Below are 26,495 nucleotides of genomic sequence, written 5' to 3'. Positions count from 1 at the left end.
ATTAGAGTAAGAGATTTTTTATCGGTTTTTCGAACGGTGCTTTGAAAAGTTGCCACGCTGCAGCCACGGCGGCCGGTTCCGTTATAAGCTTCCGAGCTGTTATAGCTGTGAATTGCAGTTTTTCGAGTTTGCTCGCGAGATTTTCGCCTGTGCGTTAATATAATGTATATACGTTTATACCGTGCACATATTGTAGCTGATTTGAATAAAGTGTGTTGCAAGTAGTGCCGCGACGGTGAGAGAAAAATTTGATTAGCGCCGTAAATTAGCCCCGGAATATCATTAGAGCGGGTTTTTCCGCGGATTAATCGACTCGTTAACGTATGCCCGGCTCTCAAAGCTCGATGCTTAATGGCCCGATAAACGCTTTTCCCTCCCCGTGACAATCCTCGCGCAAGAGTAAATTGAGCGCGGAAGAGAAGATACGAGGCGGACTTTTTTCTCGCGTAAATTTCGATAAGCTCTCGGAACACCGGCCTAATTGCTCACCTGGAGACGGTCCAAACGTTTTCCGAGAGCTTTGGCCTCTGAATTTTAATCAGGCTCAGCGGGATAGCTCGTAGCTTTCAATGTTCAACTGGCATCGTTGCTACATTTCCAGCGCACGAGAGATTCATGCGCAGGCGATCCTGATTCAATTACGCGCACTTAGCGCACCCGCGCGAAGAGGGATATCGCGCGCAGGGCGCTCGCTATCGTTTATCAATGACCTCTCGCGCAGCAGTCACGCCTCTTCGGCGTTCCGTGCGAGTATTAGCTCGTCGATCAGGACTGTCTTCTTCTTGTGTTACACTCGTGATTTTACGACGTGCCACTTATGCACTCGCTGTGTGTGATGTCACTTTGATTTGCATAACTGGCGACGGTGAAAAATCGATTTATCGCGTTCGATACCCGTTTTTACGACGAGCAGTGTATATAATTAGACGCCTTTATCGTGCGATTTTGCGTACGCGCGATTTTTACCCGAGGCGCGAGACGGCGACGAAACAGCTGCGCTGCGTAAGCGTGATCGCGAAATTCCGTTACTTGATAATTGTCTATAGTCCTGGAGAGAGAGAGAGAGAGAGAGAGAGAGAGAGAGAGAGAGAGAGAGAGAGAGAGAGAGAGTGAGTCATTATTATCGGGCGAGAAAAGCGCGAGGAGGATAAAAAGAGCAAACGACCGCGCGGCGCGCGCATCAAATAGCGGTATTGAGATTCCTGCAAACGCAAACTCGTTGTACTGCACGTATAGCTGCTGGTTCGAAGCCTATGGCATTTTTCTCTCCATCGCATCGTCGCGAGTCCCTGCACACGTATAGCTAAGTCGATAAACGCTTGGCTATTGGACAATTTAATTATAATTTTTTACCTCTCGGACTCGTAACTATCTGCTCGATATTAAATTCCGTGTAATGATCATTTCACCGCCTTTCACTCGCGACGCTGCGATATCTAATACGCCGAGAATGTAAGTGGGATAGCGAGGAATGCGTAAAAGTGCATTGTTATGTTCCAATCTGAAAATTTCAGGGAGCTCGCGCGGCCAAGTCGATCGAGCTCCTGCTCCCGCGCGAGCCAAGAAAACGCCCATCGACGTCGGCTGCATCATAATATATCGGGCGAGTAAAAAGCAAGCCAGCTGCGCGCAGGGCACAGCGACTCCACAATGTTGTCCGTGTGTGTATGTTGGAGTGGCGGGTATAGACGCGCGGTAAGCAGGAAGTGGCATCCGGTCGGTATCACGATACCCATTTTGCGCATCGCGTCTAATTCACGCATGTGTGCGAATGTACACACGACGGTGCGGCCAGTTCGCCTCGCGCGCGATGAGCCCTGTATATATGTATATGTATATGTATATGCGAGGCTGCAGCCGTTCAATTGAGCCGGCGCTGATAAACATCTCTTTCTCTCCCCACCTCTGCGTAATTGCAGCTAAATGCCGGAGCTCTCGGCCGAGGAGCGTCATCATCAAGGTACACGCACTCTCTTTCTCTCGCGAAAGAAAAAAATTTCAAGTTCTTTCTCTCTCGACTACAATCGACGCGTCTGTTACCACTCACAACGCGCCTCATCGGCATCCAAGTAGAAGAGAGCTTCTCTCTATGTAACGGCAAACAATCATCGTCCGTCATGAAAGCTCGAAACGAGCGCGTATACACACTCTCAAAGGCTTCGATCATCCGCACACGCGCTATCGCGACTCTCTACAGCGCACACGCCGGCCGGCTGCGCAGACAGCGGCGCTCATTTTTCGGCCAGTGCGCTGCACCATCCACACACACACACATACTCTCTTGCGCGATATCCCTTAGCAGCAGCAGGGGTCAACGCTCTCTGCGTGCGACGACTCTTCTCTCGCTCGGTTCTGCTCCTTCTATTCGTGTGAGCGCGTATCAAACGAAGTGCGCCGGCTCTTTCTCACACGCACACACAGACGCCGCCGGCGAGGGGTTGAAATCGATCGGTGTGCCGGTGGTGACGCGCGCGCGGGAGGAGGACTCGCTCCGAGTATATATGTATAGCGTTATAGTCGTGGTCCTCCCCCGCGCTCGCAGGATTCCTACAGGTGGCGCTTTAGCCGCGCGGCCGGTCCCCAAGATGGAGGAGCTTGCCGCCGCCGGCTATCTCTCTCTCTCTCTCTCTCTCTCTCTCAGCGAAGGGAGTTGGCCTACTGATAGTCGAATTTTTCGAAAAACTCTCTCGGTACACGGAAGCTCCTGCAAGCGGATTCATTCGAAAGGGGTGAATCGCGGCTTTAAGGTACTTAAGCGTGCGTGCGGGGGCGTGTATCGCCTCGAGAGCGTGTAATCTCCGATGCGTTATAGCATCAGCTAGCACGTATAGGTCGATTATTATTCATCACGTATCAGACGCGCGCCGCTCGATAGATATTCCTCGATTACTCGGCGACGATGAGAGGTGTTACACGCACGCATCGAGAGAGATGAACTCCGGAGAAAAAGAGCCCGCAGAAGCTGCCGCACAGTATACGCTACGCCATCGGCCTGTGCAAGTGTGTGTGCGTGTGTGTGTGCGCGTATATATATATATATATATATATATATATATATATATATATATATATATATATATATATATAGCAGCGCTCGCAATATAGCGCCCGTAGGCGGAGGTGGAGAAGAGAGCGAGAGAAACGAACGCTTGCCGCCCTCTCGCGCGCGGAATCCCGCCGCCGAGTGGCGGCAGCGGCAGCAGCCTATTTTATTGATCGGATTCGCCCCGCATCACTGGCGCTGCGCGAGAGCTGCGGGAGCTTTTCCTCGAATTTACGTCAATGGCCGCGCAACGCCGCCCTTTTCCTTCGCTCTGCTGCTGCCGCTGCTGCTGCTGTCTCGGCGCCAGTTCTTCCTTGTGAATTTCTTGGAGCTGCGAACGCCTTCGAGAATCGCCGAGGAGTTAGTGTGTGCATACTTGCGGACGTGAGAAGATGGAGCTTTTAGCGAGCAGCGCGTGCTAGACCGAGTCGAGGAGGGCTAGGGCTTCCGGTAAGCTGTGTGTGCTTTGGTTTGTTGAAAGTGCGCGGTAACGATATTGTTGTTAGGATAAGCGAGAACGAATCGTGTGTCGGGGAAGCCGAAGAGGTTGGAGTTCCAAGAGCTTGCGGGAAGCTCTCGGGGCGGACATAACCTACAAAGTCACTCCCTTCTGCTTGAACTTTCTCAGTGTGCGGCGTGGCTACTGTGCATAGTTTGACGTTGGGTGTTGCAGAAGCGATTTTCCTTGAATATTGTTACGTTATTCTATTGTTTAAGCAAATGTTTGCAATCTCTCTCCTCGGCTATATCGGCTATATAGATAGAGGTCATCAGCGTCGCTGCATATTATACACGATCGTTAAAGCATAGTGCACCCACACTCGTCAGAGAGAGAGAGAGAGAGAGAGAGAGAGAGAGAGAGAGAGAGAGAGAGAGAGAGAGAGAGAGAGAGAGAGAGAGAGAGAGAGAGAGAGAGAGAGAGAGAGAGAGAGAGAGAGAGAGAGAGAGAGAGAGAGAGAGAGAGAGAGAGAGCAGTTCAATTCTCTTTTTGCTCTCCTCGCGCTCTCATATCAACATACACGCCCTCGAACTTTGGAAACATTCGAATGGCGATTATACAGAGGCCTCTGTATACCCAAGTTACATTTTTACGATAAAAAAAGAAAGGCCAAAAGCCGGCCTGGCGTATAACACCCAGTTCGCAGCCTATTAAAAATTCCATGCCCTCATCTACTTTGCATTATTGGCTTGCATATTGAAACTATTGATCAGTGCCTCATGCCTGCGGCTTAATAAAGCAGCGACTAACCTAATTTCAGCCTCTCTCTCTCTCTCTCTCTCTTTCTCCGTAAAGTTGACGTGTACAGGTGAAATCCGTGCCTCGTCGCCTCCACCGCCGCACCGCCGCCATCAACGCTTATCGATCTCTCTCGCGCTCTCTCTCTCTCTCTCTCTCTCTCTCTCTCTCTCTCTCTCTCTTTCTCTCTCTCTCTCTCTCTTTCTCGCTCCGTGCACGAAAATCAACAGCCCCGAGAGAATTCACCAGAGCCTCAGTGCATTATAACCGATGTGCACAGCCCTGATGATTTTATCTAGCGCGTGTAATTCAATTTGTTCATACCTGCCCCGCTTCGTGTCTGAAAAAAAAACCGAAAAATTTCATACAGGTCGCGGATTTTTCCCGTCACGCGAGCAACGCGTACAGCCTCGTACATACACATAGAGCGAGTGGAATAACGCTGGCAGGAAGGAGAAACGAGTCAAGTGCGCGTATTGCAGCGCGATGCGAACAGGGTCTCGGTCTCTCGTTGTATACGCGGCGCGAGTATATCGCAGTCAGGGGCAATCGTCGCGGAGACTGTGTCAGCGCGGTCTCGTCGCGATAACGTGACGAAATCGACGTTTCGATCTAATTGACGTACGCGCCCGCGGTGTAACGAGCCTTTGGCTAATTGGTGCGTCGCGGCGTGACGTGTCAGCGTCTGGATTGTCCGGATCCTCGATGAGTCCGATACGCAATGCTAAAGCATCAGCTGCGAGAGCCAGCTCGTACCAATGCAGAGTCCGAATGTAGTAGCATTAAAATGAAAATGAAAAAAGTAGCTTTAAAAAACAAAAAAAAAACTAATGTTTGTATGTGCTTGTGTTTGCTTTCAGGGTCCAAACGCGCCTCGGCCTGCGTACACGGGCGCTAACGGCGGTGCTGCCGGAGGCGGCGGGGGCGGCGGAGGCGGGGGCGGCGGAGCCGGTGCTGGTGGCGGAGTCGGCGTGGGACCGGCCGCGGGCGGCGGCGTCCAAGTCGGCGGTGGCGGCGGCGGCGCAACTAATCACGGGGGTGGCGGCGGCGGTGGTGGTACCGGTAGCGGCGGCGGCGGCGGAGGCCTGAAGACCGGCGGCGTGGCCGGGGGTCCCCGGGGCGGCAACCCCGTGCAGTACAGAGCTAGCGGAGCGGCCGCGGCGGCGGCTGCGGCCTGGGGAGCGGCGCCGAGTCACGCGGCAGCTGCGGCTGCAGCGGCGGCCGGCTATCCGCCGTTCACGAGGTACCCGAGTGGGGCGGCGGCCGCAGCGGCCGCCGCGGCGGCGCAGATGCCCGCGGTCGTCAGTGCCCAGCAGATACCGCCTAACCCCAACCCCTACAGTGCCACGACCTACGCCCAGCACGCGTCGGTTAGTATTGTACATATATAGACACGCGTCGTCCTGATTTCTCCCCCTTCTGCGATTAACTGATGCTGATGCTCGCTGTATAGCTCATGCCGATGTATCTCAACGCACGATGTTCTCTCTTTTTCAGTATGGAGGACAACGAGTTCCTACCGCCTCGTCACCGGCGAACACAAACAGTAGTTCTAGCAGTGCCACAGGTAGTCAAAGCGGGACGATGAGTACTAACCTTAGCAATAACGCGATGCAGGGCCAACAGTCGGAGCAGTTGTCGAAAACCAACCTCTACATACGTGGCCTCAACCAAAACACAACTGACAAGGATCTTGTTAATATGTGTTCTCAGTAAGTCTATCGTCGCTATTTCAATCGTATAATACAGTTATGCACTGCACCCACTAATTATACCAACAGTCACTTCTGCGAGATCATTCGATTTTTCGTGACTCCCCTCACATTCCAAGGATTCACTAAGACCCTTTGTTGCTTGCAGGTACGGAACTATTACTTCGACGAAGGCGATTCTGGACAAGAATACAAATAAATGTAAAGGTACTTAGTTGAAATTTCTACTTTTCGGTTACGTACTCTTTTCTCTACGTCGCGCGTTCTTCTACAAGTTTTCCTCAAGTAAACTTTGAGAACCGTGACTTTCTTTCTTTTACATATAATTTATTACGACGATACGTGCCAAATTCGATATATTTTCACGATTCATCTTCCAAAATTTTCTCTGTCGCGACTTTGTTCACAATGTCATTATCATCAATATTTTTATCATCGAGAGTAAACCAATCAGTGAATGAAAAAAAACGCATTATACTTTCAAACGAGTCGTGCATTCGCTTATTCATTTACTCCACACGAGTACTTAACTCATTGAATATCGTTTATTCATATTTTGCGTAGTTTCGTAGAACACACACACGCACACACACATATATATAATATTATAGAGTAGACTTGTTACTATTTAAAATATGACTAAATTTACTCTTTGTCAAGCATAGCGATATTTTTAGGAAAGCAAAAGGTAGATGCTACCTAACTTGAAGTGATCATGATAAATGTGAGTGGTGACCCTGTGAAATAGTCCTTGGCAGCAAAAAGCTCTCGTAACTCATTACAGGCTCGCCATTCAATTTATGTGTACGCACTGAATGTTTTATCATGTAGTGTTTTTCATAGACATTTGATTTCACGCGTTTTGTTCGATTATAGCCTATAGTCTGTAGCTGTTATCGAGAACAAAAATTTGAGTCGCTCAATATGGCATCGGTTCAGTCGGGCAAGTCGATGACTTGTCGCGCCGAGGCGACTGAAATTTTTCTGCTCACTAGATCACACAGACACGGATAATAAAGCAACTGTAAACTTATCTGCTCTGCGTTTTTTCTTTTTCAGGTTATGGCTTTGTAGACTTTGAATCACCGGTGGCGGCAGAGGGTGCTGTCAAAGCCCTGGTCGCCAAGGGTATCCAAGCGCAGATGGCGAAAGTGGGTATCTGGTTGATCCGTAGACTGGCCAGTGTACGTTGGTTGTGCATGCAAGTACAGTAATACCAGAGTAACAGTAAACCTTTCTCTCTCTCTCTCTCTCTCTCTCTCTCTCTCTCTGTCTCTCTTCCCTTACCTCTCTCTATCTCTCACTGTCTCTTCCTTTCTTTTCTTATTCTTCTTCTTCTTCATCGTCTACTTATTCATTTTCTACTTCATCTTCTCTATACGACCTTTCGCTCCTGATTCTGAAGCCAATATTCCGTTTCCAAAGACGTCCGTTCCCGGAATCCCGCAATCCATGCGACGAAACAAGAATAATATAAAACTATCGATTTAACATTTTTAAATTTTGTTCAAAGTTTTGAATTTTTTCAAAGTCAAAAGAAACAAATTTTTATGATTGCCTTTTTTTGGAGTCGATTGAAGTTTTTGTCCCCTCAGTTGAATTGTGAAAGAATTTTGGACTTTGGAAATTCACAGTATTTTTGCGGTTAATTTTTGTCAATTCTTTCATCAGTGCTTGATAATATCGAAGAATTTTTTTGTCGAAGCAAACATGTTATCACGGCGATTCAGACCTACTAATAGTCTACTTCGACTAATCAAAAGTACGAATCTGCTACCGATTCTTTGAATCTGTCTCTTTACTGTCTTACATTACCTATCAACCTGTCAATGCTTGCTGCTATACCTCGGCCATAGTTGCTGATATCTGCTATGTCAAACACGTTTAAAGTCATTACTTGCAATAAATTGCATTTATTAAGTTGCACTGATTGATGCCTCCAGCATCAATAGTTTTATCGCTACGAACGAAAAAATGTTTCACTGTTGCTACTGTTAGCGTGAAAAGCTTTTCAATGGCCACTGCCATACTGTGGTTTTGAGGACTTTAAAGTTTTGTTATCGTGGCTAAATTAATAAATCTGCAATATGGCAATTAGAGCGGCATCATTTACATATTTCAACTTTTAAAGCTATACAGCTTATATTTTGCTAATTGCGTGATACTCTATATTCATGAAGAACCACCAAATCTGGTATTACTGAACAGCAGTGTAAAGTTTCAATTTTTTAAATCTGAGCTTTCGCGCATTAAGCTTTTTGCTTTTTTAATTTGAATAAGACTTGATCCAAACCATGTTAATCTATAATTGCCAAAAGTTTTAAGCATAACACAATTTTTAGCAAGTCTTGAATTGGTCTTTCGATTGGTTGTATCCTAACGAAGCTTATAAAGGTTCTCACAACCGATGATCTGTACATAATTTAAATTGATTTTATAGAAGTATGGCAGCATAGACAATTTTTCTAGCCTCATCGTATTAAAAGTTATTAAATTTTTGCAATCGATTTGTTTTAAATGTTCTTTAGTATTTAAACAAATATGACGATCGCAAGAGAGCAATCGGACATTCGCTGTTTTTTTCCATTGTACATTCCTTAGTCAATGACGTAGTAGATTTTGTTTTCTTTTTACAAGTATGTAAACAAACATACGAAAAACATTTTTCTTGATTTACATCATTTTTCATTTTTTTTTGTCAATTAAAGGAAACTTAAAACTGTCAAATTTTATGTAATAATAAAAGAATATCAAATTTGAATCGCATAACAGCAGGCGTACAGATTAACTAAAACTTGCAAGTTGACGAGCTGACTGATTTTAATTGTGTTGCCAATTAAAAAGACTAACTCGGAATGGTTTATCTAACTCAAAGTGGTTGAAGCACGAGACGCCATTTGCTAAAACAATGACAATCAAACGCATGTAGTGCATATGAAAAATTATAACATTAAAGTCTTCTTCTAATAATTAATTGACTACTAAAAGAGATGTACCTGTTCATAAACTTTGAATTGGATGGTACATGATAGTATAATACATGCTCATTTAACTTTGATGGTGGCTCTATTGCCTTTTTAATCAGAATCAGGTGCTATCTTACCCTTGTGGTGCTGGTTGGCTCTGATTGGCATACGCCTTGCATTTTAATTCTTACATTCGTATTAAAACAATATGTACAACCAATGTTGGAGATTTTATCATATCGATACAAGTCGTGCAGGATTCAAGAGTTATTTTTTACGATTATTCAAAGTACAATTCGCATTGATGTTATCATAGATTACGTTTCTAAAGTTAACTTTTAACTAATATACGAATCATGCACGACCTTATATTTAAAATTTATTAATAAATAGACTAATCGCATATAAGTTTTATCAATAAACAAGTTACCAAAACATTTATTTCGAGAAATTACAATATATTATATTATATATATACTATGTAAATGCCATCAGCTTGGCTTACACAATGACATTTTCATTATTTGATTTATTTTTTTTTTCAATGCATTCGCAAGATTGAAGTAAATTGTCGTAAAGTATAAGTATCAATCAAGTATTAGTAGTTTTGATTGAGATTTGAGAGAAATGGTGGATCTCAAAATGTGCTTATTTATCTCGGCCCGATTTTATCCTTTGCTAAAAACTGAAACGCGATGATATACATACTCCTGCAATTCAATTCTCTTGAGTATTTATTTTGATTGTACCATGCTACCGTATTACGTGCATCATTCCTCGTGTCAAAATTCTTTCTGTGATCTGTGAACCTTTATTTTACTTTTAGCCTCGTTATTTCGTCTCGTACGCTCTGATTAGACTTTGACTATGCTTCGATTATTCGCTTTCGTTTAGCATAATGTTGTGACAATTTCCAAATACAGAATTTGGTCTCTTAGTAATAGCTTTCGATGGCTCGTTACAGTACTATACTTTTTCCTTTTCCACTTGTAGATAAACTCGTTCAATGTCAAATCTCTCACAAAACTCAAGTTTGTTATGTGCTGTCTGTAAATTCGAGTCTTGTATTAAAGAAGCCGTGAAGTAGTATTTCTGATTGCTTTTTTTGTAGAACGTAGCGAAAATCTTATTATTTTATTTGTTTCAATTTTATTTTTTGTTAACTTTTCTTTTGACAAAAATCTATAAATAAAGCAGATTTGAGAGCCACCAGAATGTGGTAACGTAATGCAATGGAGCATGATAAAACTTTCGACATTAAGAACAAACAGTTCATACCTCGAACTCTCTTCTTGAAACATCTCTAATGTCCGCCATTATTTGCATTTTCTGCAGTCTATACATAGTCAAATCGAGTACTGTCATAGCTTATTGGTCTATTATGTTTAGTAGCTTTATTATTGTTGTAGACTTCATTGTTTTTTACCTTACTATCTCATTGAACAACCAAAATAAACAAGTATGAATATGTATATATATGTATCTATACATATTTTCGTAAAGGACAAAGTTTTGTTTTGTGACAGTTATTTAATGAGTATATATCTTTCTTGCTTTATTCGTTTGATAAAATTCAAAGCATTCAAGCTATTCAGAAACGTATTCTATTAAATTATGATAGTTGCCAAAGACGTTTCGTCGACATCTTAGAATCTAACAAATTTTAATGCTTCTTATTCTCACAAATAATCCTGTTCACGCTAAATTGCACGTTCAATTTAAAGAATATCGGTATCATAGTTTACAATAGAATCTGGGATGTCATGCGAGTCTATTGAATCTGAGAAAGAAAGTTTTATAATTAGAAAATAAAAAGATAAAATAATTAGTGAGGGACCACAGGCTCAGCCATCGGAAGACAATAAATTGCATAGTCTCTTCGTTAATTTCTTCAGCAACAGGAGCAGGACCCGACCAATCTGTATATTGCCAACTTGCCGCTGTCCTTCAAAGAGAACGATGTCGAAGGACTGCTCGCTCAGTACGGCCAAGTCATCTCCACGCGCATCCTTCGCGATACTTCCGGACAAAGTAAAGGCGTTGGATTTGCAAGGTTTGTTACTTTCGTTCTTTAAAGCAGTGTGCACATGCAGTTTGGCATATTTTATATTCTATAAAGCCATATTTTTATAAGTCAACTCATTATAAGTATACCTCGTTCGTCACAGATATGGTAATGATTATACTGTGTTTACTCTGTATGCATTTATAAAATTCTCCACTGCACCTTAGTTCACATTGAATCGTACTTTCGACTGCTCGGAATTATAATGCTGCTTGCTTTTCTAGGATGGAGTCCAAAGAAAAATGCGAACAAATTATACAGATGTTCAACGGTAAAGCGTTACACGGGGGCAAGGATCCTCTGTTAGTTAAATTTGCCGACGGCGGCAGCAAAAAGAAGTCTCTCTACAAGAGTACAATATGGAGGGAAACGGGTGATGTGAGTAATTCGGTAATTGGAGTTTCATATTCTCATTTACATTCAAACGTCTCAGAAGAAATTCGACTTGGAATATACCAACTCGAGTTTGCAACGAGACGTTGCTTAGAACATCATCTGTCCAAGTGACAAAATAATTTCATCCATACAATCATCAAGATGCACATGTCACCAAGTACAGATGAGCTTGGGAGGTAAACGAGCGTCAATTGATAAGTGCTATTTGTCTGTCCAGCAGAATATGACACTGAACTACGACACGAGCGCAGTCGGCCAAAACGGCGTGGCGACGGCCCACATGCTGCCGGCGGCAACACTCGCCCAATACGGCAGACACTACAGCCAAGCGATGCCCGGATACAATGTTCCCGGTGCACCCTGGGTTACGCCATACCTCGTCCAGACTCCTCCACATATGCAACAGGTCGACGTGAGTTTTTGTAACCTAGGCCGATCATCAGTTTCGCGGCGCGTTGATTTTCTTTGAAAATTTTGCATTTTACATCTCCGGCTGATGCGTTTGAACTCTTTTAATTACGTTAATCTTCCTTAGACATTTGTGCATTTCTGGAGTACTTATTTTCGAGAGTAATATTCGATTAGCTATCAATTATCACCTTTACAAACGTTGATCCCTTTGCGTTATTTAACTTTTGCTTTTTATCCCGAAAAACAGATGATGCCATCGGCCGATCCAAGCAACCCACAATACAGCATGATCCCACAGCTTGCGACTCAGATGTCCACACTACATCTTGGCACTGGTTCCGTAAGTATATAACAAACTGATTTTAATAAACATCTTTGCCGGTGCATGAACTAACGAAAAATTTATTTTGCAGTACATAAGTCCACATCCGTACCCGTTCTCCTACCCGGCACCCAGCATCATCCACGCTCCAATGACCCTGGGCGATTCCGAGCAGACGAGCAACGCAGCGTCACCGGACGACTCCTATCAACAGTACCAGGCTCAGCAGCCCAAGTAGGCTACAGATTTTTAGGTTAGGCCAAGTTTTAGTGATTAGATTGTCGGGAAAAAAATGCGAGATTCGAGAGATAGGTTTAACTTAGGATTCGTTACTACTTTTTAACCAACATGAACGAATGGTTCATGAAATAAAACTAACGGTACCCTCTCTTCACTTTTTAGGTTCAACTACGCGGAGGGTTACACGAGTTAGGCGAGGTACGCTTATCGATACGGGGAGTTACATTAAAAAGAAAAAAAATACAAAAAAAAACGAAGAATAGATGAGAGAAAAAAAGATTACATTACGTAAAGTCAGATAAGATTCTTCCTCACGATAAATTGACTTGCCAGCCATCTTTTATACATTTTATCCACCAAGATAAAATAAGTGAAAGTAGTTGAATATTTTGCAACGAGTAGAGAATGATTGAGTGTTGAATTTAAAAAAAAAATAGGAGAGCGAGCAGGGGCAGAGCGAAACTCGCGGTGTTGATTATGTACGACATGCTATACACACAAATGAAAAAAAAAAGAAAATGAAAATTCAGAAAAAAAATAAGAAAAACAGCACGACGGCTCCACAATACGCCAACACATCGTATAGCTGAATAGCGACAACTGACATAGGCAACGGGGCAGTCATAGGCGTCAAGCTGATAGGCTTCCAGGATAACTTTAGGTATTTACTAAGGAAGACGTAAATAAGTCGTCGGAGCTAAACGCTTGAGAGAGTGTGAATAAATATTTTAACAAACTGGAAACTATAAAGAAAAAACGCTGCTTAGAAATATACAAAGAAAATGAAAAATCTTCCCAAATTTCAAGTTTCAAGAAAAATCGAATTTTGACTGGTTGTTGGGGCTAAGTTCTTTACAAGGCTACATGGACTTTTCAGAATCTCTTATTATCCTAATTAAGATACTTGCCTTAATGTGCGATTTATACCTTTTTATATTGTTCACTGGCGTCTTTATTAGAACGAATTGTAATGCAGTGCCTTTGTTGACCTTTGAATCATTGAAATGTTTCGTGCTCTTGTCAATGTAAAATAAGTGATTTAAATATGTAATTAATCATGACTCATTACTTCCTTTTCTGTCTATCTCTATTACTCTCTCCTCTCGCTCTTCCTCTCCCTTTTTAACATGCGCATATAATCATCTAAGTTTATATATCGCCTAATATCATTTTTATTTACTTGATATGTATATATTTTTTTATTTGATTTGTACATGGACGAAAGTTTTTGTATTCTTTTTACCTTCGCTGTACAGAGGTCAATTCGTAGGACTGTTTAGCGAAAACTTTTAGATCAATAAGATGCTAGTGAGCAGTTTGTAAAAGACAGAAAGAAGATTAATACAAGTTGATCATAGCTTTTCTATCATATAGATGTATGCGAAAAGTCTTAAAGTGATGTAATAAAACGAATCCTAATAATAATAATCAAAATTTGATTTTTCATGACACTTGAAGAAGGTCAGGGCATAAGCCACTAAAAGTGCCCTTAGTTTATTTTGGATCGTTTGAAAAAAAGAAAGCTAGTCTTTGTGCGAGATAATGTGGAGGTTTAGATAGGCTCTTCAAAAAAATGAAGAATAACGAAACGGGCAGAAATAACGAAAGTGAAGGAGTGAGTGCAAGAAGAAGATAGAGTGTACTTGAAAAAACGACCTGCCTATTTACACGATACAGACTGCAGACACACTGTTAAAATTGTAAAAAAAACTGCACATATACGCTGCGAGTGCACTTTGTATCGAATCATGTACAGATCCGTTAGTCTTGGATACTTACGCATCATGGTTCGGTACATTCAAAGTGACACAGAGAATCAAACTTCTTATTATTATCATCGTCGTCCCTTACTTTTTGATCAATAAAAGATCTGTTCTGGGGATTCGCTTACAAGAATTTCAATTCACCTTTACCTAGCCCGTGCAAATATGGGTTCAAGGGGACACGAGGCTCAATTCACTCGCAGAGTATCCTTTGAGGCAGATCGATTGCGAAGAAGACTCTGCGTGCATTAAGGATACTGCGAAGTAAAATATTTTTAAAAATTACAGATTTTTTATATTTTTATGCGAGTTTTTAGAGTTGATATAAGTAGAATTAAACTTTATTGTAATGAATTATTCTATTTTAGAAAAATTAAAAATATTTTTAAAAAATCCCAGCATGACGATGATCGATGTAATTGTGTATCAAGAGGTGTATATTAAATTTTCAATTCGTCGAAAAGAATTTTTATGATTTATATCATAGTACGGTATCCTTAATGAAGTACAACAGATTTTGTTCGAAAACCAGGATATGTACAAGCACGTCTTGTCCGACGAAATGCTCCCGTCGAAGAAAACTCAACTCTAGGAATAATAATTAATGAAGAAATAGGAAAAAATCGAGATAGTGAAAGAAAGAAAATTGATTAAGAAAATTAATGAGCCTTCGGCCGAAGCGTGCGTGAGACAAGACGGTCTAGAAACGATTCAGTATTAAATAAGAAACGTCCCGCATGAACATTAGACGTCACATTCCCCCACATTATCCTGAAGCAGCGCGATGCATTTACGGTGTCCACCTAAAGTAATGATTTAGATTAAAGGAAAAAAAACAAGACTGGGAAGTAGCGTGTTACGTACGAGTCAGTAGGCAAACCATTTGAAATTCGAGGATTTTCTTAGCGCCCTTAGAGTGTAAAATGTGATATTTTTCACGAGAGAAAAAGAGAGCGAGAGCGAGCGAAAGAGAATGAGAGAAAGAGAGAGTACGAGAGAGAAAGAAAGAAATCATTGTGGTCGGTCGATGAGCAAATGGACGTAGGCGAGTTTTTTCTCCCACAGAAAAAGCTTTGGCGTTGTATCGTTTAGTCTATCTGTTCATCAATTAAAACAAGTGCTGCTGTTATAGCGCTGTAGAGCGAAAAAGGAGGAATAAAAAAATCGGCACGGTGCAATGGAATTCATCGGATGGTTTATAGAAATAAAGACGATACTTTTGTGTCAAGGCTATTTCGAACCTTTCAATCATTTTCTTTTTACTTTTTCAACGCTTGTAAAATGTTAATCCTGTAAATATTACGAGTTACAAGTGAGAAACGAAACGACGTGTTAGAATATGAAAAATTTTTTTGCTTGAAAAATATCCCTTCTGTTGGCTTCTGACAAGTTTGCTTTTGATTAAATGAAAAATAGTTTTATGCGGTTTTTCGACCTTTTTTGTTCTTTTATTTTTAATTCTTATAAAATCATTCAGAGCGATAATGCGGGAACAATTAACACCTTTTGTGTTTACCACTTTTTTATTCGTTTTCTTATGTACATTATAGATTAAATGAATGACTTCATACAGGAATGAACTTTGTATAATCCAACCGTTTTATGTTATTTGATGACTAAGGGTCATAATTTTTGCGCTGGTATTTTTTTTATATTAATAGAAACACAAATAAACGACAGTAAGTAAAATTTAAAAGTTAATTTTTTAGCAAGACAGGAAGCCCACTTATATACATGATACGTCGATTAAAAATGATTTTGTAACTTTGATTTCAACGATTTGCATTTGTAAATAAAAGTGATTTTCTGCTAACCGTTGTTTAATGGAAAGAATTTTTTTTCAATTTGTTAGCTTTTAACTACGCTCTAAAATATTCAACTTTAAGGGATGAAATGAATTTAAGATGTAGGATAAGAATTTTAATTTGAAAACATTTAGTAAAAGCAAGTTTGTAAATACAAAACTTTTTTTATATTTTTTTTAATTGAGGAAATTGTAATTTATTCATATTTTGCTTATAGAAAGTTAGTTACGAAATAGACATTTAACATACTGTAATTTTAAGTTAAAAATAGAAATTAGTATGTAAATAAACTAAGAAATGATTGATAAGAAGACGAAAATTAGAGGTAATAAGTTATAATAGATATAGAATTAAATTTACAATAAAATGATAAGCTTATATACGCAGTTTATAAACTTATATTTTGTAATGTTTCTTATACCTCCTTTTTAATTATTATTCATGAACAAAAAAGGAAAACTAATTAAAGAACATCCAAGACTCACTGATAATGTGTATATATAGTCATGGAAAGTCGAAGATAATTTGATGCGAAAATGAAAATCGTCGTTCTCAACTCAAATACATCAAGAGTTTATAGATTTTTAAATGCCGAAGAATAAAGCATATACACAATTACACTTCCATAATTTCTACAAACTGTAAGTACTTATTTTTCTTACAAAGATTTTTTTTTTTTTAATAAATGATTATATTAATTCTGACTATGATTAATCACTCGAAAATTTAAACCGTTCCGAATCTTCACATTCATTTAATGATTAGTTATCAAATTAAATTGTATGTAACGCTATTATTTGCTCACATATATTTTGCACGGCATGGTCATGTAGAAAATTTTAGTTACTATCTATTTAGTTACCTATTTTACCTATTTTACTTGTATCCATCCGAATTATTTCTTTTAATATACTATCTGAACAAACTTTGTTGTCTTAATTTGATTCTAAAAGAATAGGCAGTTTTTATACCAACATTTAACGTTTTCATTATATAGAAATAATTTAACAAAATCAGAGAAAAAATACATGATAGATATAGGCATGCGCGCGCATATAACGGGCAAAAGTTTACCGCGCTTTTTTAAAAAGCAACATGGCAGCCTCAATTTTGTCCGCGAGTAGAACTGCCCAATGGCTGCATCACGATTGCTGCCGCTTGAAGTGCTGCCGCCACCTGCTCGCGCATTTTTGCACATTGCGGGTGTGTAGGCGAGCAGTGATTGGGTGAGCGCAACAAGGACAGTCGCGTTGAAAAAGGGAAGAAGCAAATAGTCGCCGCCAAACCGGCCAAACTTCCACTCACGGAAGAGAGATCGCTATACTTATATACCCACGCTCACTTATTGCACAGCCCGTGTGCGCGCGGCGGGTTGTTGTGCATCTCTCGTCCCGCCATATACACATTCAGTATAGCACAGGACGCGCGCGCGCGAGAGCAGCGGTCAAGACCTTCGGACGTCCGTCTAACGTTTTTTTATCCAGGCGAAGCTGGGCCGGCAGCCTCCTGACCAGCCATGGCTAACGCCCTGCTCGACAAGGACACGTTTTTCCGGCGCATGAAGCGCCTGTACAGCGCTTGGAAGGTAAGCGGCATGCGCGACTTCCTCGAGACGGCGAGACGGCATTTCCTAACCTCTCAGCGTGCTCAAAATGTCCGGGCTTCTACATTACGTTCTCGATAAAGTTTGTGTATTTTCACGCGATCGCTTGATTTTCAGGATGGAGAAGTCGGAAACGATGATAGCTTCAGCAAAATGGACTGCCTCATATCCGTCGTTGGTGCCGACGATGATGTTGTCTACAGCAAGTCCACGGCACTTCAGGTACCTACAGATTCCGCATCAATTTCTATATTTTACGCACAGTGCCTTCTGACTATCGGCTGTCTTTTTTCTTTGTTCGACGATGATGCGTGTTGATGCACGTTTTCTTTTGGGTGGAATATTTTCTTTTCCCGGAATATGCAAAATTGAATCCATTCATATATTTTGTACACGGTAATTCAAAGCTTTTATCTAGGGGTACATTATAACCTAGAATTCAATCTTGATTGACATTACTATTTGACAGCAGTTTGCAACTTATTACATTGATAAGTGCAATAAATCATTTGATTGAACTTTGGTTCGATGATTTCAAGAAATGAATTTTTTTCTTTGTAATATTGTCATTTTATAGCACCCCTTAAATTTTATGCTTTTTACTTCTGATTCCAGACATGGCTTATTAATTACGAATTGCCAGATACCGTCATGATACTAGCTGAAGATTCCATTCACTTTCTGGCTAGCAAGAAAAAGATTGAGTTTTTACGAAAACTAGAAGAATCAAAGTCTGAAGAAACTGGTGTACCTCCTGTGAAACTTCACATTAGGGATAGAGTAAATATTCAAAGAATTTTTTTTTAAATTATTAGAGTTTACAATGTTCTGATGTATATTTCATATTGAATAATGTTGAATTTATTAAATATTTTTAAAGTCCGATGAAGATAAAGCCAATTTTGCCAAGCTTATGGATATCATCAGGGGTAGCAAAAAAGGCAAAACAACAGGATTATTTACCAAAGACAATTACAAATCTGCGTTTGCGGAAGCATGGAAAGCTGCTTTAAAGAAAGAAAATTTTGAAACAGTTCGTATTTTTTAAGATTTATCATAGAAATATTTGGTGTATTTTATTAATATTTAAAATTTTATTATTATAAATATAGATTGATGTGAGTTCCGCAGTAGCCTATGTTATGTGTCCAAAAGAGGATTCAGAAATTCTCACTGTCAAAAAGGCCTGTTTAGTATCGGTTGATGTTTTTGGAAAGTATCTTAAGGATCAGATTTTGGAAATAATTGACAGTGATAAGGTACATTGTTTTGTATTCTTATAGAATTACAATGTTAAAATTTAATAGTGTTAAAAAATTACTCAATAATTATTACGATTTTCAACAGAAAATTAAACATTCAAAACTTGCAAGCGGAGTAGATGATGCAGTGGTTGATAAGAAATACGTTACAGGTGTGGACCTTTCTCAAGTAGACATGTGTTATCCTGCAATCATCCAGAGTGGTGGAAATTATTCTTTAAAATTTAGTGCTGTTAGTGACAATAACATACTCCATTTTGGTGTGATTATTTGCTCTTTAGGAGCTCGTTATAAGGGTTATTGCTCTAATATTGTTCGAACTTTGTTAGTCAATCCAACAAAAGAAATCGAGGTAATAATGAGTAATGAAACTTTTTACTCTCATGTTTACAACTTTGAAACTTACATATTAATTAAAATATATAATATTTAGGAAAACTACAACTTCCTACTACAAGTAGAAGAAGAAATCTTAAAGAAATTAACAGCTGGAACAAAATTGAGTGACGTTTATGAGACGGCTATAAAATTTGTAAAAGATGAAAAACCAAAAATGATAGACCATCTTACGAAAAATTTCGGTTTTGCAATGGGAATCGAATTTAGAGAAAGTTCAATGCTACTAGGACCAAAAACGTCGACAGTCGCGAAAAAAGGAATGGTTTTCAACGTCAACGTTGGTTTAGCAAATCTTAGCAATCCAGATGCAACTGAAAAAGAAGCAAAGACCTACGCTCTGTTTATCGGAGACACTGTACTTGTTAACGAGGTACGGATAAGTTTTTTTCTGTATATAATAATACAAAGTTGTGTTTTCGATTAGACAGATTGGTATGGTAAACTAAAATGTAAATGTTTCAGGATCAACCAGCTACTATCCTCACACCGTCTAAAAAGAAGATTAAAAATATCGGTATCTTCCTTAAAGATGATGAAGAAGAGGAAGAAGATAGTGGTAAAGAAAATGAACCAAAACATGAGATTTTGGGAAGAGGTAAAAGAACAGCAGTGATTGAGTCCAAACTGAGAACAGAAAATACTTCTGAAGAAAAAAGAAAACAGCACCAAAAAGAACTAGCACAGCAGCTAAATGAAATAGCAAAGGCCCGGTTATCACAGCAATCAAGTGGAAAGGAACAGGAAAAAATACGTAAATCCACTGTCTCTTACAAAAGCCTTAGTAGCATGCCACATGATTCAGAAGTTAAAGAGCTCAAATTGTTTGTGGGTGAGTATTATCTTTTATTATTCAAACATACATTTTAACTTCATTTACTTTAATAAAAATGTAATATTATTGCAGATAAAAAATATGAAACCGTCATTTTACCAATTTATGGAGTTCCAGTACCGTTCCATATATCTACAATTAAAAATATTTCTCAATCCGTTGAAGGCGATTATACTTACCTTAGAATTAACTTTTTCCATCCTGGAGCAACTATGGGTCGCAATGAAGGTGGAGTCTATCCTCAACCTGATGCCACTTTTGTAAAAGAAGTGTATGTTCAAACTCGTCTCAATTTTAAAAATTTTTGTCTTTAATAAACGTGTGTCTATAACCATATTTTTGTATTTTATAGAACTTATCGTAGTACAAATACTAAGGAGCCTGGGGAAATTTCCGCGCCATCGTCAAATTTGAATACTGCGTTTAGATTAATTAAAGAAGTTCAAAAGAAATTTAAGAACAGAGAAGCTGAAGAGCGAGAAAAAGAGGATCTTGTTAAACAAGATACTCTTGTTTTATCACAAAATAAGGGTAATCCTAGGCTGAAAGACTTGTATATCCGACCAAATATCGTTAGCAAGCGTATGACGGGAGGTCTTGAAGCACATACGAACGGGTTTCGTTACACTTCTGTTAGAGGTGATAAAGTGGACATTTTGTACAATAACATAAAGAATGCTTTCTTCCAACCCTGTGACCAAGAGATGATCATTCTTCTTCATTTCCATCTAAAGGTAATAATATATTACATTGTATGCAATATGTAGCTTATGTCTTTTCATTAATAATTATCTCATTTATTTGAATTAACGTCTTTGTTTTCAGCATGCTATAATGTTCGGTAAAAAAAAGCACGTTGACGTGCAATTTTACACAGAAGTGGGAGAAATCACGACAGATTTAGGAAAGCATCAACACATGCATGATCGTGATGATTTGGCTGCAGAGCAGTCTGAGAGAGAGCTTAGACATAAATTGAAAACAGCATTCAATAGTTTCTGCGAAAAAGTTTCCAAAATGTCGAACCAAATAGATTTCGATACACCATTCAGAGAACTTGGTTTCCAAGGAGCACCTTTCAGAAGTACTGTTCTTTTGCAACCGACTAGTGGCTGCCTTGTTAACCTTACAGAATGGGTACATCTATTTTTATTTAAAACATTTAATTTGATATTTTACTAAAAGTGAATGAACAATTTTTTTTTAATGTGATATAAATTTTCTAGCCACCATTCGTCATCACGCTTGAAGACGTTGAATTGGTACACTTTGAAAGAGTACAATTTCATTTGAAGAACTTCGATATGATTTTCGTTTTCAAAGATTATCATCGTAAGGTTGCGATGGTTAACGCTATACCAATGAACATGCTGGATCATGTTAAAGAATGGCTTAAGTAAGACTTGATAATATTATGATTAATATTGTTATAAATTATAGTTTAAAAACAAAAGCGATAACGTTTTATTAACTTAATCTTGCTTTTTTTTCAGTTCTTGCGATATTAGATATTCAGAGGGTGTCCAATCTTTGAACTGGACCAAAATTATGAAAACTATTACTGATGACCCAGAAGGATTCTTCGAAAGTGGTGGCTGGACTTTCTTAGATCCTGAAAGTGATGCCGAAAATGAGGAAGTTGATGACGAAGATGAAGAAGAAGATGATGCTTATGAGGCAAATTATATTTTATAATAAAATTTATAATCGGTCAATGACAAACAATTATGCGATTATTTATTTATAATAACCAATTTCAGCCATCTGACTCCGGCGATGAAGAAGAATCGGAAGAAGACTCTGAGTATTCCGAAGCATCCGAAGATTCTGACGATGATGGTGCGTATATAATATCGAAGGTTATACGTATATTATATAAAAGTGATTTCTGCAGAGTCATTATTAATATTATAATACATATTTTAGATGATGAAGAGTTAGGCAGCTCCGAAGAATCTGGCAAGGATTGGTCGGATCTCGAAAGAGAAGCAGCTGAAGAAGACAAAGAAAGGGGCGATGACTATAATCGCAGCGACTTTAGTAAGAGCAAGAAACCAAGCAAACATTCATCATCTTCAAAGGATAGGTGTGCAAATAGATATCAAATAATAATGGTCAACGTTGTCTCATAATTATTCTAAATAAAAATATATTATAATTCATGCAGGCATAGTTCAAAACACAAAAGCTCCTCTAGTTCAAAGGGTAAAAGCTCATCCAGTAGTAGGGATAAAGACCGGAGATCATCAGATAAACGCAGGTTAGTTTAGTTGCTGTATGTATAAATGCTTAAGAAAATACCAATCGTGTCATTGTTGAATAATTATCTTTGATACGAAAAGTATGTAATTAAAGCAACATAACTATTTAAAGATCGGATCGATCGAGAAGCGAGGGATCACACAAGAAAGTGTCATCTCCTTCCAAATCATCCAAACACAGGTGATAATCATAATGAATCCATATATTTTATTATAATTTTAATATTTAATAACGTATTTCCAGTCCGAAAAAGAGCGACAAACATGATAAACACAACAGCAGTAGCAGTAGTAGCAGACATGATAAACATAAGTCATCTTCCTCACACTCATCCAGCAGCAAAAAACGTTCACGAGATGACAGTGGGGACAGACGAGGAAGCTCAAAAAAATCTAAGTAATTACAATTTTTACATACATTTTTATTATTTTATTGATGTGTTGGAAAGATAAAATAAATCTTTTTTTTTTTCAGGAAATAAGTGAACAATGAATGCTTTTCTAAGCAAACTTAATACCCATGAAAAGTGCAGACTTGAATCTTATGTGATAGTAATATTTCTGCACGACTCATAAGGACTCAGCAACTATAAGGCAAAAACAAAATCGTCTCAACACTGTAAGTTTCAGTGCATAATTTTGGTTTTTTTCTCTGTTACATTGTTTTGATAAAGATTCGCTACATCTCACAACTATTTTTATAAACTTCTAATGCATAAAGATATTTCATTTGAAGTGTCATGCTGTAGCAAATGTTTATGTTATATTTAAATAGGTTGATAGTTTCGTAAAGTGTATAATGCCCAATGTTTTAAATCACAGACGATTTTTCTACCGAAGGAAATTTGTAATGTACAGTTGTAATAATAATTAGTGCAAGTTTATTGAAAGACAGTAATAGCTGAGCTTTTTAAAAAGTGACACATTTTTTGTGAAAACCCAAAATCCGAGAACTGAATGATGAAATCGTAAAGTAATTAGATCTCACGTGTTTCTCATAACTTTGCAGTTCATAACAAAACAAACTGAATCGATATTTCCATTCCCCTAACGAGATTTTGTATTATTTAAGCATGCGTACAAGGAAAAATGTATGTTTGTCTTTATACATTTTCTTGTACACATCCAAAACAATATCACTTTTATATTTAATAAAATAATGTAATATCTAAGAAACAATGTATGTAAATTCATTATTACAGTCCTTTATTTTATCAAAAAATTTGCCAAATCCTTTCCATAAAGTATTTTTATAGCGTAGCACGTACTTAAAAACCATTAAGAAGGTGCAACAAAGAAGAGTTGCTTAATGATAGTAATGGGAATCTATCAAAAGTGAAAGTGCGCGTCTTCGTGACCACGTCGACGCTTTCTCCCGGCGGTGTCACTAGTTGCATGCCTAATTTAAAGAAAAAATATTTGCATTAGTAAGAAGATTAATCGTTTTTGTTCTTTGTCCACTAACTGGAATTAGAACTAACGAAGAACATAATCTTTCTTGGCCCAATCAATTCTAAATGCAAACTTTTTTATTTTACATTACTTTTTTCATTTTTATTTTACGAAAAAGAATAAGTAAGAAAACAACAATTTTAGTAAAAAATATAAAATATTTTATTCACATAAAAAAGCAAAAAAAACAAGCTATATATATATATATATATATATATATATATATATATATATATATATATATATATATAAGTATAAAAAAATAATCTATACAAGAACTTCGATATTGCTTCGTTGGTTGCGAAAATAATCTCGTAGTTGGCTTCGTGACGCGCGCATGGACCAAGTCACATCAGCAAACAGCGAATTAGGACGACGGTCTAGAAGAAGCTCAGTTCCTTCCAATCTGGTCGATCTGGCCTTGGAGATTGTTGACAACCTCGGCGGGTACGTGTTCACCGAGAATCTCAAAGAGGTTGATCCTCTGGTTGCCGGGGATCGACTCGTAGGCCGCGAGCTCGATGCCCTCCTGGACATTTTGAATCTGCGCGTCCTTAGGAATCAAGTAGGTCTGCTGGGCTTGCTTGATCGCCTCGTTGCTGAAGCGCTGACCGTCCTTTTGGGGAAAGGCTGCTGCTACGGCCAAAAGGCCGAACAGGGCGAAGACGACGCAGGTTTTCATGGTTCTGCAAAGACAAGCTCGGATTAATTTCACGTTCGGATTTTTTTGAAGTTGAAGAGTAGTGTTAACGTAGCAGCAACGTAATTCTTTCTTAACGACTCAACCGCTGAATTGTTGTCAATTATATACTACGGGTACAGAGTTTCTTCTAACAAACCGCGAATTACTCAAACACTCTGCAAACAAATTGGGCAAGTCAACAAAGCCGCTTTTCATCCAATTATTTACATTCCATTTCCGCGCTCACTTATATCCACTAACAACACGGCTTAGCCTACTCTTTGCGAAACGTTTCTATTCGCGCGCGCGTGCGAACATCATAATAATGGCAGTGCATCGATAATTCGCACCGGCGCAGACTACCGCTTTTTATCTCTCTTCAGTACGTGTACCTTTCGCTTCCTGAGCCGGATTCTATGGACAAACGTTTGGTCAGCCGGTTTCGACGCCGTTGCGCAAGTCGACGTCGACGTTAAAATCTTTACGAGGCACCTGGCTATTTTTCTCGCGAGAGCAAAAAAGAATCCAGTGTATATACGAGAGACTGCTTAATAATCGACTTCGAAACGCATAAAGCTTTGATTTGCGGTTTGTACATAATAACGTTCGCGGAATCCTTTTCTACCGGACTATGAAAAAATTGTCTCCAAATCCAATGGGTATCTGTGAGGTATCGCTCGCGAATTCGGAACTTTATCCGCAAGCTCTAACTACTACCCTAAAAAAATAAAGTTCCATACTCCGGAAAAAGAATACTATAAAGCTGTACAAAGGAAACTTTAAGGAAACTCAATGAACCAATGAGAAATCGATAAAGGTACACTTGAGCTTCATATAAAGGAGGTCGAGCCGAGCTAAAAAGGCAATTGACCCTGTGCCGCGGAGTCCCCGTTACCTCTCGCTCGCGCGTGAAAGAGAGAAGATTCTCGAGTTCGGGAGATGTATATCAACGCTGAAAGTTTCTCACGGACGTCAGAGAGCTCGCGCGCACTTTCCCTCCTGGTCAGCCTCGTACAATATCGGATCGAGCAGATGATGAGCCGCTGTAAGCGCGCCCGTGGTTTCCCTTTCCGCGCGATGAAAATTTTCTGCTGCGGTCTATTAGATGCAGTTCGCTCCGTGTCGCGGTTATATAATTTTCCGATGAGAGATCGTGTATGAGGAGAAGCGGTGTAATTGCTTTTGCGGGTAATTTGATTTTTAATCTTTTGCTTGGATCAAGCTGAGCCTCCAGCGTTTTTTTTTTCGCGTAGGAGTTACGCGATTCAGATTTTATTTGTAAAATTATAAATTACTTTTTTTAACGATTCTACTATCTTTTTAAATTTGTTTTTATTTACTCGATTCAAGATCGACGTTGCTTTGAATGTAAATAACATTGTACATGTCAGTTACAGCGTTAAATTTAGAAATAATGGATAAAAAAACGGCTATCAAAATGAATCGTTGCATAAGACTTGCAAACTAAAAAAAATTGAAAAAAAAGGATCTGATTGCTAAGAGGAAGCATATAGAAAAAAAAATTGAATTCGATATACAAATGCAAACGAGTTATAAAAAGAGGCAGCGGGTACTCACGTGGAGAGGCTCGGTTAACGATCGGTCACGAGGAAACTAGACACGAGGCCGTCGCGGAGGTGGCTTTTATACCGCGCCGGAGATTTCGGAGTCGAAGTGGTGGACTCTCCTCTCCTTCGCCGCGGCGGTGCACATCTCTCTTTTTCCTCCTCGAAAGTGGGGCCCGATATTGCGGGACGTGTGTTTACCTCCGCGAAATTCACATACGCACGCGCGCGCTCCGCAATCACTTTGCAGCCGATCGCATCTCCGACAATGAAACGATTTTTTAATTTCAAATGATCGAGAGCAGTGTTCGTTGTTTCTTTTCAATTAGAAAGTGAGTCGTTGGTATGGATAGGACGATCGTTGCTTCGTTTCGAAGTGGAACTTTAGGTCTAGTACATGATGTATCGGTTCGAATCTTGATTTATAGTTTACTTTGAGGAGGTATTACAAAATCTCTGATTGACGATATGTATAAACG

General features: G+C 39.4%; 3 protein-coding genes across 41 annotated transcripts in view; 2 read left to right on the top strand and 1 right to left on the bottom strand.

Annotated features, from left to right (window-relative positions):
• Positions 1-15,388, top strand: part of LOC100123149 (protein alan shepard) — a 55,087-nt gene extending 39,699 nt beyond the window's left edge. The window contains exons 2-12 of one of the 37 annotated variants that reach the window (XM_031922993.2): positions 5,141-5,650; positions 5,778-5,992; positions 6,141-6,199; positions 7,052-7,197; positions 9,516-9,521; positions 10,854-11,011; positions 11,248-11,413; positions 11,637-11,831; positions 12,078-12,170; positions 12,244-12,405; positions 12,555-15,388. In XM_031922993.2, the coding sequence (XP_031778853.1) occupies positions 5,141-5,650; positions 5,778-5,992; positions 6,141-6,199; positions 7,052-7,197; positions 9,516-9,521; positions 10,854-11,011; positions 11,248-11,413; positions 11,637-11,831; positions 12,078-12,170; positions 12,244-12,390 (1,695 nt within the window). In that variant the 3' untranslated portion in view covers positions 12,391-12,405; positions 12,555-15,388. The remainder of the gene's footprint in view (positions 1-5,140; positions 5,651-5,777; positions 5,993-6,140; positions 6,200-7,051; positions 7,198-9,515; positions 9,522-10,853; positions 11,012-11,247; positions 11,414-11,636; positions 11,832-12,077; positions 12,171-12,243; positions 12,406-12,554) is intronic. The other 36 variants (XM_031922997.2, XM_032597034.1, XM_031922985.2 and 33 more) reach the window with 36 other exon arrangements.
• A 1,768-nt stretch (positions 15,389-17,156) lies between these two features.
• Positions 17,157-23,278, top strand: LOC100123140 (FACT complex subunit spt16). Of its 2 annotated transcripts, XM_008211668.4 has the most exons (19): positions 17,222-17,545; positions 17,681-17,785; positions 18,179-18,343; positions 18,444-18,596; positions 18,676-18,822; positions 18,911-19,177; positions 19,259-19,594; positions 19,687-20,053; positions 20,129-20,327; positions 20,409-20,790; positions 20,882-21,193; positions 21,283-21,452; positions 21,550-21,733; positions 21,817-21,895; positions 21,983-22,142; positions 22,224-22,316; positions 22,430-22,498; positions 22,562-22,714; positions 22,793-23,278. In XM_008211668.4, the coding sequence occupies exons 1-19, from the start codon at positions 17,477-17,479 to the stop codon at positions 22,797-22,799; spliced, it is 3,417 nt and encodes a 1,138-aa protein (XP_008209890.1). In that variant the 5' UTR covers positions 17,222-17,476; the 3' UTR covers positions 22,800-23,278. The 2 variants fall into 2 exon arrangements, with proteins under 2 accessions (XP_001606750.2, XP_008209890.1); XM_001606700.6 differs by lacking the exon at positions 22,430-22,498 and having other exon boundaries at positions 17,157-17,545; positions 22,793-23,006.
• A 629-nt stretch (positions 23,279-23,907) lies between these two features.
• On the bottom strand, positions 23,908-26,158 carry LOC100123130. Of its 2 annotated transcripts, none has more exons than XM_001606691.4 (2): positions 26,030-26,158; positions 23,908-24,455 (listed from the first exon to the last, which is right to left on the bottom strand). In XM_001606691.4, the coding sequence occupies exon 2, from the start codon at positions 24,449-24,451 to the stop codon at positions 24,161-24,163; it is 291 nt and encodes a 96-aa protein (XP_001606741.1). In that variant the 5' UTR covers positions 24,452-24,455; positions 26,030-26,158; the 3' UTR covers positions 23,908-24,160. The 2 variants fall into 2 exon arrangements, with proteins under 2 accessions (XP_001606741.1, XP_016837342.1); XM_016981853.3 differs by lacking the exon at positions 26,030-26,158 and adding an exon at positions 25,347-25,929 and having other exon boundaries at positions 24,031-24,455.
• Between the last annotated feature and the right edge of the window lie 337 nt (positions 26,159-26,495).

This window comes from Nasonia vitripennis, chromosome 2 (genome assembly GCF_009193385.2).
Source record: "Nasonia vitripennis strain AsymCx chromosome 2, Nvit_psr_1.1, whole genome shotgun sequence".
NCBI lineage: Eukaryota > Metazoa > Arthropoda > Insecta > Hymenoptera > Pteromalidae > Nasonia > Nasonia vitripennis.
The sequence above is the reverse complement of the archived record's forward strand: the minus strand, read 5'-3'. Positions and strand labels throughout refer to the sequence as shown.

What these genes read in the sequence shown, in the direction of transcription:
- LOC100123130 (XM_001606691.4), bottom strand. Translation starts at nt 24,451, where the DNA reads ATGAAAACCTGCGTCGTCTTCGCCCTGTTCGGCCTTTTGGCCGTAGCA.
- LOC100123140 (XM_008211668.4), top strand. Translation starts at nt 17,477, where the DNA reads ATGGCTAACGCCCTGCTCGACAAGGACACGTTTTTCCGGCGCATGAAG. An exon ending in AAATAATTGACAGTGATAAG is followed by an intron (nt 18,823 to 18,910) that starts GTACATTGTTTT and finishes GATTTTCAACAG; the next exon opens with AAAATTAAACATTCAAAACT. An exon ending in AGATCATCAGATAAACGCAG is followed by an intron (nt 22,317 to 22,429) that starts GTTAGTTTAGTT and finishes AACTATTTAAAG; the next exon opens with ATCGGATCGATCGAGAAGCG.